At 49.4% G+C, this 16,253-nt stretch overlaps 1 protein-coding gene across 1 annotated transcript in view; it reads right to left on the bottom strand.

Annotated features, from left to right (window-relative positions):
• Positions 1–16,253, bottom strand: part of Rptor (regulatory associated protein of MTOR complex 1) — a 228,170-nt gene that overhangs the window by 41,913 nt on the left and 170,004 nt on the right. Inside the window, exons 12-13 of the mRNA XM_051181740.1 lie at positions 15,112–15,195; positions 14,151–14,261 (exon numbers count right to left, since the gene is read on the bottom strand). Of these exons, the coding sequence (XP_051037697.1) occupies positions 14,151–14,261; positions 15,112–15,195 (195 nt within the window). The remainder of the gene's footprint in view (positions 1–14,150; positions 14,262–15,111; positions 15,196–16,253) is intronic.

Genomic DNA, 16,253 nt, shown 5'->3' with positions numbered 1-16,253 from the left:
TGCCACACACATGGAGGAGGTTGGCTTAGCTGCAGGCTTTTGACCCCAGCTTCTGCTCATCAAGTCACAACACTTCACAGACTTCCCGGCTTTAACAGAGGCGGTTACCAAACAAGCTAGAAGCCTTGACCTGCCATCCTTATAAAGACCTGACCACCAGGGCCAGGAGACTGCCCATGCGAGCAGCAGCAGCAGCAGCAGCAGTGCAGTGAGGGAGGAAAGCGACCTTTCTTTGTTTTCAAATCAGAGCTCTGACAAGTCAAATCAAAGCCCACACGTTTACAGGAAACTCCTTAAGCACAGCTCATCTGAGAGTAATAAACTGTCATTAATTCATATCCTACTAATTCTGACTGCAAGCCTCCAAGTCAGGAGATCTGAAAGGATCACTTTAATAAGCCTTCAAAAGCGGAGTCTGGCGATTATGAGGCACATATTAAAAGATCTCTGTTTTGATAAGCTTGTCACGCCACTGCAGAGCGGCAGTAATGGCTGCTCCTCACACGTCTGCTTTCATCGCCAGCATGCACAGGTATCTTGTGTACACTGGTTTCCACTGCGTGGAGGGTGCCCCTCCCCCAGCTGCTCCACTAGGAAAGGGCGAGGTACAATTAATTCCCTTAACCAGCTTTCTCTTCATGAGTCCTAGGCCAGCAGCCGCACTGAGCTGGAAAGAAAGCCAGGCCACAGCCCAGCAGAGCAAGGAAGTCAGTGGCAGCTCACCCTCTGCGGAGGGCCTGCCCTCCCCACATACAACAGTGATGGCACATTAAGGCTAGATTAAGAAGCGGGGGAGACGGAAAAGCAGGAAGAGGTTTTCTTGGTGGACCGCCTCTGCCACAACGCAACTCACTCCGGCCCCTGTACGTCATGTTATCTCGGGGTTTCAGGAGGCACCCAAGGACAGGACGGTGGGAGAGGGCAAAGAGAAAAGTCCCTGGCCTGACTGTGCAGCTCCAGCTGCAGTCTGCAAAGAACCCTGCTAAGAGAGCAAGTCTCGGGCCAGCTGTGCCAGCGAGCTTCCCTTCTCTAGAATGTTCTGCTGAAAGATACCCTGGGGAGAAGACCGCAGAGTACAGCAGGTGAACTTAACATAGTATTCCCATGTCTGACAGGGGATGTGCTGGCCAGCACAGACTGACCCATGAGAGAGTCTGCCTATGAAAGCACAGCCCTGCCTTCCAGTGTGAGCACAGAGAACTCTAGGGATGCTGGAGGTGACTCAGCCTGAATACAGTTCCTTCCTGGTCATGAGAAACAGGCGTATGACATTTGGAAGGGAAGAGGTTTCCCGCAAGAGAAAGCTGCTGTGGCGTGCAGCCTTGGGGTGGGTGATTAGCACAGTGCACAGTGGGGATTTCACTATTTTTTAGGCTGCAGCAGGAGGCCTGAGCCATGCAGTCCCCACGGCTGAAACTCCAGCACAGCTGCTTTCCTACAGGCCCAGTGATGTGTGCTGTCACTTTGCAAACATGGCTTATTATTAAATATTGAAAAACCTGTTAGCTATACTGTTAGACGCGCTTGTGTGTAAGGTAACCCTCAAAAGGAGAAGGGACGATGACGCTGTGCCTAGTATGGACGTGAAAGGTATGTACGTGCCCTTTCCTCTACACTTTTGTATTTGCGCCCCTATCATGAAATCCATCAAGGCGGAAGACCAACGTTCTGTGGAAATACAGTCAATAATGCTCGCACGCCACTATGTGTGCCCAGTCTTCTGTTCTCACACGCACTTTTGTTACTGACACATAAGCAAAGATGACTACACACACACACGTGTAGCTAATCTCCCTAAACCAGAAGGCCTACCATGCCAAGATTCCTGCGTCCTTTTTTCCTTATAAATTTTTTATTGCTACATGATGCAGGACAGACAAGGAGTTATGGAAGGGAAAAGGGCGCTCCCTGCAGCCTCTGCCGGTAGGCCGTCAAGAACTCTGCATGGTTCCCAGTGTCTGCCGTGCAGGCTAACAGGGCAATGTCCCTGCCACAGAGACATTTGTAGGAATGGCTGGGCATCATATGGACACCTTCCTTTCTATTGGGAAGCCCCCAGTGTTCTAGGAACCTCACAAGAAACTCCATTTTAACCCCCTGCAACCTCATGACCTATGGCTTTACCCTGTAAGAGTACAACCCTATCCAGGGCACCTCTGGAGTGCACCATCTCACTTATCAAAAAATGAAAGCAAAGGCACAGAGGCTTCTTAGCAACCCTTTGAGTTGTAACTTGGCTACTGTTAAGACACACAGGCAGGGTTCTGAGAAGCCCTCAAACATGTTCTCGGGCGTTTTATTAATTTCCCTTAGTGTCTTTCTTCCTACTAAACTGGTGCCTAAATATACATTAAAACGTTTTTTAAATAAGCCCCAGCTGTTTCACACTGGCCCATCCTGAAACCCCTTTCTGAGGCAAAGTCGGGGACCTGGCTTTACCGGAGTGGAGGCCCCAAAGGGACCGCTTCCTTAAGCTGTTTCACACGTGCCTATCTATATTGTGTGTAGATTGTGTGTGATAACCTGATCCCACACCCATCCTTTCTTCATTGAGGGCTCCTTGCTCTTTTTACAGCCCCTGACAATGCCCCTGCAGGCACTGTGGGCACTGTGGACTTAACCAGCCTCCTGTGCATGCCTGGACTTCCCAGCTGAGCCCTCTTTTGTTAAACAACGTTACAAACAATGAACTTGTAGTCTGTTATTTCCTGTATTGCATGCAGAGCTATGGTGTGAATTCCCAAGGCACACTGCAAGAGCAAAGGTAGCTGTCTTGTTGGTGCATTTTGCAGCACAGCATCCTGTGAGATGCCTCATCTCTGGCCCATCTGACAAGAAAAAAAGGTTACTGTACAAACAACCTCACATTGTCAGCGACAGTTTGCATCAACTTTTCTTTTTTAAAGATTTATGTCTGGGCACCATTTGTGTGCAGTGCTTGAGAAAACCAGAAGAGGGTGTCAGATCCCCAGGCACTGAAGTCACCAAGTCACAGGCGGTTGGGAGCTGCCATGTGAGTGCCCAGGAACTGAACCTAGGTCCTCAGTGAGAACAAGCGCTCACAACAACCGCTGAGCCGCTGCTTTCAGGTTGACCGCTTGCCCAAGGAGCTGCTGGGATTTTTTTTTTTTTTTTTTTTTTTCGCGCTTCTAGGAGTCCTTTATGTATGAGGGAAATGCATTCTTTTACCTGTGGCATAGTTTTGAATATTTCGCTATTAAAATTTATTTGTATTCGTTTCCTTCCAAAGACATCTAAATTTGGAATTGTAGTTTAAAAAGGTAAATCACCCTCAGGCTAAAACAGAACCCGCCTTCTACAGCTTCTGTGTGTTTGTTTCTGCATTAATGAATCTATCTCTTTTCCCTGAATTCTATTGTTCAAGGTGTGAAAGTTAATCTCTTGTCACTCAGCATTCTGTCACTATGATAAAATACCTTAAACACTCAATTTAACAGGAGAAAGTGAGGTGGTGCACAGGGCAGGAGATCTTTGAGTTCAAGAGTTCAAGGCCAGCTTGGTCTACAGAGTGAGTTCCAGGATAGTCAGGACTACACAGAGACACCCTGTTTAAAAAAAAAAAAAAAAAAAAGGCAGGTGTGTTCATTCTAAAGGATGGTTCGGGTCTCCTGCTGGTCAGGTGGGGATACATGGCGGAAGAAGCTGCTCAGCTAAGGCAGCGAGGAAACAAAGAGGTCAGGGAGGAGGCTCCACTCTGCCCTTCAAAGACGCACAGAGCCGTCCTGTGATGGCCCATCTCAGAGCTCCCACCAGCCACGCCGCTTACGGTTGCCTACTCTCCCCTTGCGCCTGGTCTTTTCTGGGAGTCACTCAAGATGCAAACCACAGCAGGCTCCTGGCTTTTCTACCATCACACTCACACGGGAGATTGCAAACCCGAGGGGCCACCGCTCTCATCCTGCTTCTGCAGTCCCCATGTCTATCTGCGGCTGGCCCAGCCCCCGCTCAACTGCGGTTGGTGTTTGGGAGGACAGGGTCTCTATCCCTCTTCTTCCTACCCCTTCCTACTTATCTCCCAAAGGAAGCCGAGAATGTGTTTGTCTACTCCAGAAAAAAAGCCCTTTGGTAATTTTACTGGGATTATATTAAAGTTATAAATTAACTGAGAGAACACTGATGTGTTTATGACACGGAACACTTCTCTAAGAGAGCAGGGTATGTTTTTATTTGCTGAGCTTGATTTTGTGTCTCTCAGGAATGTTTTAAGGTGTTGTTCGTGGCAGCTTTCTCCATCTCAGGTTAGATTATTCCTGGATTTATGACGCTACCACACAGAGGCCGCTCTTTCCTGTGTAACCCTCTAACATTGTTACTTGGGCTTCTGTGTACTAAGCCTTCTACCTCACTAAGTGATTTTATTGGCATTAGCAGACCTTTGGGTTTCCCAGACATAAACTCACCACCACACGCAGAACTGGGGCTGGTATGCACTCGCGTCCTAGAACTTAGCCCAACACGGCGAATGTGGCTCTTACACTGTCCCTACCAGGTCCCCACTGTCCCCAAGGGTCCTACAGAGCTGCCTGACAGGTCCCGGAACCTAGTGTTGAGACCAAGATCTTTCTTCTTTTTTTCCGTTTAAGACAGAATCTCCACATGCAGCCCTGGCTGGCCTGGAACTTGCTATGTCGATGAGGATGGCCTCTAACTCAGATAGATCCCCTCCTTCTGCCTTTTGGGCGCGGGGATTAAAGGCATGCCTAGCTTCCGTATAATAACGATAATAATCAGCAATGTGCACGCGTGCCCAGCGCCCCTGTGGTGTAAGAAGTCAGTGTGCAGTCTCCACTTTTACGTGGGCTTCAGGGACCAAACTCAGCAGTGTTGCCCACTGAGCCATCTCAGCAGCTTTGAGATCAAGGCTCCTCACTGCTAGCACAGTGACCGATGACACCCAGACATTCACCTTGTCCTTCTCTTCCCGGCCTGCTCTTCCCTGCCTCCACGCCTGTGACTCTGTTTGCTGTCTCTCAGCCTCCCCTACGGGGGCAGGGCACCTGGGCCTTCCAGTCCAGACCAGAAAAGCTCTCTTTCCTGCTTGTACTCTGACAGAAAGTATGGTGTGGGGTTGGTAAACTCACAGGACAGGTATTCCATGTCACAGCTTGTCACGAGCCCTGAGGTAGCACACCTGACCACTGGGGGCTTGTGACGTGTCCCTACGCTGGGGAGAGACACCATCGTGTGGACCCCGGTCACCAGCCATAACCGCCGCTGCAAAGGCACCTTCATAAGGCGTTGTATTCTACCAGACAGTGAGACGACGCCCAGGACCCGTCTGTGCAAGCCGCCTTGACTGGCTTGCAGAAAACAACGTCTTCTACAGACAAGGGTGTCTAACACGTCTCTTCCTTTCACTGTTTTTTCTGCAGACTACAACCTATACTTGAGTCAAAATAGAACCTCAAAGGAAGGAGCTTTTCCTGTGAGCGTGTTCCTGACTGTCCTCAAGCTGTGGAAGTTAAGTCAGTGACACCAAGGGTAACATGTCTTAACTCTGCCCAGTCTCAGCTAGAAGATGCCCAGCATGAAGGTACCTTCTAGGAACATGGCTTCCTCACGGTGATGGGAGATTAGAAAAACTCCTAAGTATAAAACTACATCCACCCCCAAACAGAGACTTATAAAAAGCATCTGGAGGTCTGAATGAAGGATGTCCCCTAGGCTCATCTCAGGTGTTTGAAGACTCGGTCCCTGGCTGGTGGTGCTGTTTGGAGAGGGCCATTATTGTTGGGGGAAGACCTGGGTTTAGAGTTTATAGCCTTGCCCACTTCCAGTTGACTCTGATTCTGGCCTTCTCTGCCATGTCCCCCCCACAGAGGGGGCGTCTAATAAGCTCTTTCTCTTAAGTCCCTAAGCCCTGGAGTTTAATCACAGCGACAGGAAACTAACTAATACAAATCCCTCCATACCCACACATGAAAAACAAACCCACATTCAGATCCTAAACATCATGGAAGTGAACAGGAAACAGCAATGTTTGTAGCAAAGCCTAGCACACCCCAAACTGCTTTCAGCGCGCAGCAAAGCCAGGGCCCTGGAGGGAGACCCCTGCTAGCACAGCAGCAAGCAGAGCATGGGAGGGGCACCCATAGGTCCCCCACCCCAGCCTGACACTGTGAGTCCAGAGAAGAGCATGCAGCAAAACCCAGCAGGGTGTCGTCAAGAGGCGGGAGGGCTGAAGGAGAGGCGGGTGGGGTGTGCAGGCGTGCAGCCCTCCCCCAGGAAACCTTCACGTGGGGTCTGCACACAGAAGCCCTGAGTGAGAGGGTATCTGGATGGTGCACGTGGTGGTAAGGCACCTACCCACACAGGTCCCATTGTGACAAATGTCCACTAAGGTGCCCCTCATGGAGGAAACTGGGTGGGGCTCAGGGGACAGAATCCACCACTACCATCTCAAGTTTCCATAAAATCCAGAGCTATCCCCCAAAGCAAAGCTTGACAGACAGGAAGCGCAGGCGTCCGGACACAGGTGGAGCCTGTCCCCATTCTTCCCAGGGCAGCCCTGCAGTGGAACAGCGCAGCCAGAACTTGGGACACATGACAGGGAGAAGGCTGACCCCAAACTCTCTTCCCACGGGGCTTTATGTAAGTGAAGAGGGCGATCTGAAGAAAGGGGTGGTGAGGCTGAGTGCCAGATCAAATTTACTTAGAGAAAATCAGTTTGCAGAGGAAGCAGCAGGCATCTGGAGACTGCGGCAGACTCAGGTCAGGGGGCGGAAGGAGGAACCCTGCTCCTTTCCTGGCTGTCCTTCCATGGCAGCAATTCCTGAGGACAGGGCAGTGTGTGCACAGGGTAAACCTCTTTGTATGCCTGACTCTGGATTATCCCATCAATACCAACTCAGAGTGTTTCCCCACATTCCTGGACATCATGCCCTGGATGGTCCCCAATGGTGCTATAAATAAAACTTTATTAACTATAATTTGGAAGGTCTGCCTGAATTGCACATTAATTCTGTCTATGAAAAAAACTTCAATTAGCTGGAACCTAGCTTACACCAGTCCTTAATTAACTGCCTCCCCCCTTATTCTTGTTAATTAGTAGACAGATGATAACAACAACTTGGGGAACTTATTAAAACCAAGCAGGCATGTCTTCTCTTGCACATGGATCTTGCACATGTTTAATCTGGAGTGTCAGGAAACTAGAAAGACCCACAAGATGGAGAAGGAAGAAGCCCTTGATGGTGAGGGGACAGTAGAACATATATGATATTAGCGTGGGGGAATACTAGCATAGCTCTAACCTAACAGTGACCCCCTAACTTCTGCACTCACATGCACCCCCAACAGAAATATTTTTAGTGAAAAGGATTTTTTTTCAGTGACAGTACTATGCTCATACTCAGTTATGAGCTATGGCCTCTGGTCTAGTGTTAGGTCACCTTGCAGCACCTGTCTGAAGCAAGCCCACTTTTTGTCTGTTTGTGCCCCAAGTCCAAACCTTTGGCCACACTACTGGAGGGACACGATGCAGACTTACAGCTCAGAACCCAAAGACCCTGGGTGCAGGCATACTGTGAAGCCCCTTACAGGTTCCTGTCCCTTGTAAATCGTGTCTCTCCCCTCCTCTGCCCCCAAGTAGCCACTGATCTACCTTTCCTGACTACAGACAAGCACACACCTGTATTACTAAACACATGGAGCCATACACACACAGCTCTATTACCAGCATCTTTCATGTGACCATGTGACATGGTTATGTTGGGGTGAGCGTGTGTGTGTGTGTGTGTGTGTGTGTGTGTGTGTGTGTGAAATCTACGATCAGCATGTATGTCTGTTAGTGTACATTTAGACTACTTCCAACATCAAACTATTAAAACAAAGCTACTTAGAGCTGGATGTTCTGACGTGCTCCTGTAGTCCCAGTGCGTGAGAGGCTGAGGCCTGCCATGATCTCAAGGCCAGCCCCCAGCCCCTAAAAAGCCGCTATAAACATTCAGGATACAGGTCTTTGAGCAACGATGGAGAACTCAAGAGTGGAGCTTCTGGACAAGAACACGTGGCGCCAAGCTTGATAACCTGAGTTTGATCTCTCGAACCGACAAGGTAAGAGAAAACTAATGCCCGCAAGAGGAGGTTTTGTTTTATGCAGACATGGCCGGAACTGTTTTTCTCGCCTGTGGCCTGAGGACTATCCATGAAGCTACTTTGTGGCCTTGTGTGAAAACTCATGTCCACCGGCAGTGACAGCTGTCTCTTGCTTCATGCTCAGCGTAGGATCCGTTAGGGTGTACTCTTCAACGCGGTTCACTTTTGGCGCATGGATGTCTCACTGTCCCCAGTGCTCAACGTTGAGAGGACAACCTGCTCTCCACCAGCCTGCTCCTGGGCCTCTCCTCTCTGTGTGGGTGAAGTTGCCGGCTTTATTCTACCCTTGTCTGGCTTAGACTGTGCATTCACAGCCAGTCGTGGAGTTGAGTCTCGTATAGAAACATAGATGCTTCGTTCTTTTCAAGGTTGTTTTGGTCATTGTGGGTGCCTTGCCCATTTCCATTTGGACTTTGGAGTCAGGGTCTTGGGCACTGCCTGTCTTCTGTTGACTTAGGTGTTTCCTAATCCCTTATCACTAGTGTTTGGTGAGTGTATCTTTTATTAACTTCTGTCAGAATTTAGCTGTTATTTCACATGTTATGACACAATTATTTTAATTTCAACTTCTAATTGTTGATCAATAATATTAAGACACAAATTGATTTTTCTGTATATTAATCTTATAACCAACAGACAGTAATATTTTTGTAGGTTCTGCAGAAATTTAAAAATAGACTCAGTCAGATTATCACACTGTTTGTACAAAGACAGTAATACCTTCCCCTGCTACACCCAGAGGTTTTTCTTTCTTCTTATTTTGCACAATGGAGAATTTCCAGAACAAAGCTGCAGGCAAGGAGTGGGAGTGGGCGTCCTGGGCCTGCCCCTGAGCCGAGCCCCCGCCGAGCCGAGCCTGGTCTTCTTTACAATGGTTACGATGGGCCACGGTGGCTGGGTGGCTGCACACTCTTGCAAGTGGGGCTGGTTTCCCTCTATTGCCAGTATTTATTCTTCTCTCCTTTATCACTTTTATCTACTTGGAAAACTTTTTTTTTCTCTTGAGACAGGGTTTCTCTGTGCAGTCCTGGTAGACCAGGTTGGCCTTGAACTCAAGAGATCTGCCAGCCTCTACTTCCAGAGTGCTGGGATTAAAGGCGGGTATCACCATAGCGCAGGTAAACTTTTTAAAAATTATATGCTTATCTGTCTATGTGTGCTTGTTCCCTTGGAGACCAGAAGAGGGCATCGTATCCTCAGGAGCTGGAGTTACAGTTGCTAGTGAGCCAGCACCTGGTGTAGGAGCTGGGAACCCATTGAAAGTTTTCCCCGAGAATTCAGAGTATATACACAACTTTCTTCTTTTGTTGATATGGTCAGCCCATTAACTTTTAATTGCTGTCTCAGTTTCATTCCTGGTGCTGATGAAACACCCTGATAAATGCAACTGAAGGGAGAGGATTTTGTTTGGCCTAGAATTCCAGGTTACAGTTTGTCACTGGGGGAGGTCAAGGCAGGAACTGAAGCAGCTAGTCACATCCCAACCAGGAGCAGACAGACTGTGTGCATGCACGCTTCCTGTTCAGCCCATAGTCTCTGTCCTTACACAATGCAGGGCCCAACGCCAGGGAATGGTGTCTGTCGCACTAGAGGGCTGTGCTCTCCCACATCAATTAATGTAATAAAGACATCCCTTATAGACACGCCCACAGGCCAGGCTGATGGAGACAGTACCTCAGTGACTCTTCCTGTTTGATTCTAGACAAGAGGTTCTCAACCTTCCCAACGTTTCGAGCCTTTGTGCAGTTCCTCATGTTCCATAAGATTATTTTGCTACTTCACAACTGCAATTTTGCTACCGTTATGAATCAATATGTAAATATTTGATATGCAGGATACAGGAAATGGCACCCCAAAGGGATCACAACTCACTATTCTAGATTGTCAAGTTGACAATTAAAACTCACCTCCACAGCTACTAAACACTTTTACAATCCTAAAGAAAGCCTACTAGGCCATGATGTAAAGGGAGAGAGGAAGGGAGGAAGGAAGACAGGGAGGGAGAGGGAGGGAGAGAAGAAGGAAGACAGGGAGAGGGGGAGAGGGAGGGAGGAGAGAGGGAGAGAGAGAGGAAGAGAGATGAGGGGAGAAGGGAGAAGACAGGAGGGAGGGGGAGGGGGTGCATGTGCAGAACAGTGAATGCGGAAGGCACAGGCTTACATTAGGTGTCTTCCTTGGACATTCCACTTTATTTATCTATTTTTGAACTCATTAACTGGCTAAGTGGTTGGACGGAGAGCTACCGTTTACCTGTCTCTGCCCCTGGGTGCTGAAAACTACGGATGCACTCAGCTTCTCTGTGGGGCTGGGGATCAAATTCATGTCCCCATGCTTTCACAGCAAGCATTGTAGCAATATGCTTGGGTCTGCATATTGATGTTTTCTGTTGAATTTTTCTACTTAGGGTTTGTGTTATTTATATTCATGAGGTCTACAATTCTCTTGTGTTGTGTTTGGGTACCAGAGTGTTACTTATCTCATGAAGCAATACAGACAGGGGCCCTGTTACCCATATGCCTTTTCCTTAATGTTTAGAAGAATTCTCCACGGAAACCATCTGGACCTGTAGTGTTCTCTAACAGATATAAAGCTACCAAGATCATCTGTTTCTCCTTCACTAAGTCTCCCATGTCAGTTTGTAACAAGCCAGTCTGTCGAGGTCACTGACAACATTTACTGCCCATTCTTTTAGAACCATCAGTGATATCACCTGCGGCTCCAGATTCTAGAGCCTTTTCAGTCTGGGTGACAGCTCCTCAATTTTACCCATGTCTCCTTTCTTCCTGTCTCCATGCTCCCTTTCTCCTATGCTTTCCTTCCATGCAGTGGAACAAGGTGGCCAACTGTAATGTCAATGACAGTGCCACAGAGCATTGTTAAGAAATGCTACCTGCTTTCAGACCCGACCCTGCCTAAGACTTTAAACCCAGGTATATTTATCTTTAGGGACAAAAATACTGAAAACAAAACAACAAACTCAAAACTCTTAACCATGGTAACCAAATTGGTTCACATGTGTTCATGCGGCACTAGCAGAAACAAATGGCTACCAGGGCCAAACTCCACGTCTCATGCACAATCTGAACACAGACATGAAGCTTGGCGCCTACAGTCAGACCCATGCCCTGTGACCATTTCTGCCCTTGTTCCTTCATGCTGACTTTGTTCCATGACAGGCTCCCAGGAGCCCTTCACTGTGACATCACTACTGCCAGCTCCAAACATGCTGGTACAGAGGATGAAGATTACAGGGTAGAAGAGAAGCCGTGTAGAAGCAAGTCCCTAAGAAAAGCCTTTTGTTTATATAGCTTGGCCCTTCAGTAAATCGGAATCAGAATAAAGGCAAAATAGAAATGATCAAAAAGTACGGGCTCCGTGAGCCACAAAAGCAAGCTTCCGGTGTCACAGGTAAGACAAATATGACGCTGTTCCCTGAGGGACCCCACTTCATTGGAATTCACAAAAGACCTTTCCAGGTCATGGCTCTGGTGTTAAAATTTTGCTGCAGGGGAGTGGGGAGGGGGGGTGGCTTGAACAAATGGCAGCAGCCTCACCTCCGCCCTTTAACTCCTACACACAGCGCTGAGGGCAAGGTGCCGTGACACACAGAATGGTGACTATGTGGTTGACATGTATAATATGTGGTTATTAGAGAGCATATAACGGTGGCATTCACCAGTTAGCCAGGTGCAGAGCACAAGGCCACAGGGCAGGCGGCGTGTCTCAGCAGTGCACTAGGGTCCTGGCTAGGACACAGGCCAGAGAAACCAGAGACCCGTGAGTAGGGGGATGTACCAGGCTGGCTGACAGGGTACAGAGATAGTCCAAGAGACTATAGGACGTCACAGGATGGATAAGCCACCAACTGTCTGCTGCACAACGGGAGGAAGCAAATACTAGTAAAGCTGCAGGGCTCTACCACAGAGCGCATGGGAACAGGAGTGTCATGCAGACTTCGCCACACACAAGCTGTCCGTGAACGCTTGTCCAGGAAGAGGAGCTTCAGGGCCAGCACAGTGTCCAGCTGAGTGCCGTTTGCGCAGGGGAGGGGTGAGCAGGTGCCCAGGGATCTGTACAAAGGTCTGGGATGCAGGAGGGAAGAGAGAACGGGACTGTGTGGAGTGAGTGGCATGCCGGCAGGACAGACAGTGGGCAGTGTGGGATCCGGCACTTAGTCTCCAAGCCAGCTGGTGGCGGGGGGGGGGGGGGGGGGGAAAGGGGCCAAAGAATATGGCTGAGCAAGGTTCAGGGTGGAGGGTGGAGGGGCAGGGGATGTGGCTCAGCCGGTAGCATGCTTTCCTGGGGCACACGAAGTCCCGGGTTCCCCTCCCACCACCGCACACACCTACAGCCCCAGCACTTGGGAGACGGGGCAGGAGTGACAGGGTTCAAGGTCATCCTCAAGGGGAGAGATCAGCCTGTGACACTGCCAGCCATGCCCATCCTCCCCCGACCTGCAGTGGCTTTGTCTTCCTGCCTCAGGCACACACCCATACCGAAATGCTAGCAACAGACTTGATCTTCTAGACCTCCTGCTGTGGTAACCCCAACCACAAGATTGTTTTTGTTGCTACTTTATAACCAACATTTTGCTACTGTTATGACTCATAATGTAAATTCCCGATATTCTTAGATGAAGCCTGTGAAAGGGTCATCCAACACCCCCAAAGGTGTCCCAACCCACAGACCTGTTCCAGACTGTCTCCAAAGCAGACAGATAAGCAAAGCTGATGACGGTTGATGCCTCTTCACCTCCTTCCTCACCGGCCAGCCCCACAAGCAGCCTCAACACAGACCAGTGCCATTTGCTCCCCACGGTCCCTGCCAAGCTGGTTCCCACCTCATCTGGGAATCAGTGTGCGCTTTCTGGAGTGCAGACCAAGCAGGACGGCCTCCCCAGACTTCCCAGTCCAGTCATCTACAGCCCTGTTGGGGGGGGGGGGTCATCTTTGATGCCAGCACATCTGGAACCTCGTCTGGGTTTGCCCTTGTCGTCCCAGGCTCTGCACCTGCACCTGCTCCACATCTGCACAGCTCATCTCATCATCAGGACAGCCCGTCTCACGCACTAGCACTATCACTGGCCGCTGGTGGAGCCGGGAATGGGGTCTCCTCATGGCTTGAACCCACACTCACCTCAAGCTTCTCCTTCCGGGAGGACCTTCTTCCCGACACCTCTCCCTGTGAGCTACTTCACACAGACCCCATAGCCTGTGAAACACAGCTGGAGGCTTCATCCACTGCCTTCCCCACAGTCCCCTGGACCTTTCTACTGTCCCTGGCTTGCTTGAAGTGTCAGCCTCCAGCCCTCCTCACAGAATCACTCCATGTCACGCTCACAGTCAGTGACTCCTGCTCCTATAAGGTGTGACCCTGGCCCCACAATGTTTTTTTTTTTTGTGTGTGTGTGTTCTGTTTTAAGCTGCCTATGCCTGTGACCCCTAAAGGAGTGAGCCTTCTGAGGTCAAGGGCAGGGACAGTTAAGCTCTTTTCCACCTATAGACCTCAGCACAAAGCTCTGGGTATAGGTCCCACCAATTGTTGTATAGAAGACAAATGGCTACAGGCCAGGGGATGTAAGGGATTATGGATGATACAGATGTTGGGGCTGGGAAGTCACCTGTAAAGAAGGGACCATTAATGGTCCATCCAGGGCTATAGGCAGGGTGGGTACAGACAGGACGGGTACGGGCTGGCTTTGGGGCCAGTGCTAGCTTGTTTGGAAACGGGAAGAAGAGTGTAGCAGGACAGAGCTATGGTGGGGAGGCAGGCCGGGCCCAGTGCCACTTGCTGCCACTGTCAGAAACAGAGAAGGGCCTCAAGAATGGTCAGGACATGGTCACAGTGTGGGGGCCAGGGACACGCAGAAGACACACAGGTGATCTGGCTGCCGGTACTGCCAGGGAGGGAGGACAGCCAGACTGCAGGCACACAGTTCTGGAAGGACAGGAATGGCAGCCCCAGCTAAAGCCTGACGGTCACTGTCAGGTGGGGTCCACCGGCAGAGCCGGAGATGGACCGAAGGTACTCACACTGTCCACAGCCAGGATTTTGGCCCAGATGAAGACAAGGAGTGGCCGCAGCTCTCGGGCTGAGCTCTGGAGCAGCTTCAACACATAGGGGAAGATGCCCACGGACAGGGCCTGCAGGCAAAAGACAGCATCAGCACAGCACAGGCCCCCGGTGTGCTAGCGCTCATTTGTCCCTTCACTCAGCAGCTTGCAAGCATCCCTGGCCCTTCCTCCCCAGCACCAAGCTAGAGAAACTACTGTTAGATTCTCCTGCCCGATTTTAGACTTTTCTCTTTCCCTTCAAATACTGCTCTTCCTATTTTGAGGCTTTTCTCCCTCCCTCTTCAATGCTAGCCTGCAACGGATCACTCTTTGTTGGCGATATCTAATTAATGAACCCTAACCTGCTCACCCTATAGCACGCCGCAGCAGACCTTAAGTAGGTAATTTTACTACGTGTTACTCACTTTTACGTGGGTGCTGTGGATTTGAACTCAGGCCCTCAAGCTGGCTCACAGGCACTTTACCCAGAGAGCCGTCTTTTTAGCTCTAAACCTTTACTCCAGGAAGAGCCAAACAAACTGTCCACACTGCAGATGGTCACAGGCTCTAACGTTTCTTTAGTCTGCAGGCTCCCCCAGCTCTCTTTGGTTTCCTTATTCATTGCAGACCTGTATGACTGCTTGGTTCTACTAGTTCTGCAGAACGGAGACTAAAAAGAATGGCGCAGAACTGTGCCCAAATCACAGTGCAGACAGTATGAGAGTGTGACTTCCTGGGAGGAAAAGCCTGTGGAAGGCATTCCTCCCGCCTGTGGCTCCTGGCTTTTGCTAAGTTTATCAATGATGGGCACCAAGGACAAAAGCCCCGAAGCTCACCCTAGCTTACATGACTATGGCTGGTTCTGCTTTGGAGTTCATAGACTACCTCACTGAGTCTAATCTCTGCCTCCCGTCCCCCAGGTAAGGCAGAAGGCACGTACCAAGCTCACCGCCCAGGGACCCAAGTCCAAAAAGCGTCCCAACAAGTCCAAGGCCCTCAGCCGGTGCACCTGGCTTAGCAGCACCTGGAGAGGCAAGAAAGATATTGAACCACAACGAAATGACACAATTGCCACCTCGCTGGAAAGCTCCAGTGTGAGCTCGCAGCCCAGGAGGGGTCTGGCAAGACAACTTCCTCACATCCAGTGATTCTTTTTTTCTAGCTCAGATGCTGCCTGTGTAGTTCATGCTTTAGATAGGATGAAAACTACATCTTCATTATCCAAGTAAAACATGTCACCTCTGCAAAGCACATATGAACCTTCCACTGTGTTCAACAGGACCACTACTGGTGCCGTTGTTCTCTATGTACACCTTGCCTAGTGAATCTAAACCAGGCAACACATTTTATTCCCTTCCCACAATGCTGTGAGAAATTTCCTAATCTGCACATCTTTGCACATTTAAACATTTTTTTTTTTCCTCCTGAGAATATGAAAGGTAGAAGTATAGGTTGTAACATCTACACGACATTACTACAGTGCCCTAGAATAGGTACCTCAGTCTCCTAACAAGAGGCATGGCCACGCACTCACTGCGATGTGACTGGGCAAAGTACCTGACATCTCTTGACTCTGATTTATTAATGCTCAGTACAAGGTCAAAACAATCCTTAGGAACAAAATGGGATTAACAGTGTCTGCTGATGGGCAATACTGTCCACTATCATTTAATGTGGAAATAAGCATCATCGATGAAGACTATGGGATAATGTAAATACTACCCCCCACAACAGCGTGTGTCCTGTTTCTTTTGTTAGTTTATACCTTTAAGAAATTGAGGTCCAACACGAGTTAAAATTATTTTAAGAATATAGGCTGGCTTTTTGGGGGTGTGTATTTGTACTTCAAAGAATTGGAAAGTGTATGTGTGGGGTGGAGAGCAGAAGATTTGGCTTGGCAGTCAAGAGTGCCAGCTGCTCTTGCAGAGGACCTGGTTCAATTGCAAGAACCTACATAGTGGTTCAAGACCATCTATAACTCCAGTTCCAGAAGATCTGATTCTTCTCCTGGCCTCTGTGGTCAGAGCACTTGTTGCATAAGCATACATTCGTGCAAAACACCCAGGCACATAAAATGAATAA

Source organism: Phodopus roborovskii, unplaced genomic scaffold, assembly GCF_943737965.1.
Source record: "Phodopus roborovskii unplaced genomic scaffold, PHOROB, whole genome shotgun sequence".
NCBI lineage: Eukaryota > Metazoa > Chordata > Mammalia > Rodentia > Cricetidae > Phodopus > Phodopus roborovskii.
The sequence above is the reverse complement of the archived record's forward strand: the minus strand, read 5'-3'. Positions and strand labels throughout refer to the sequence as shown.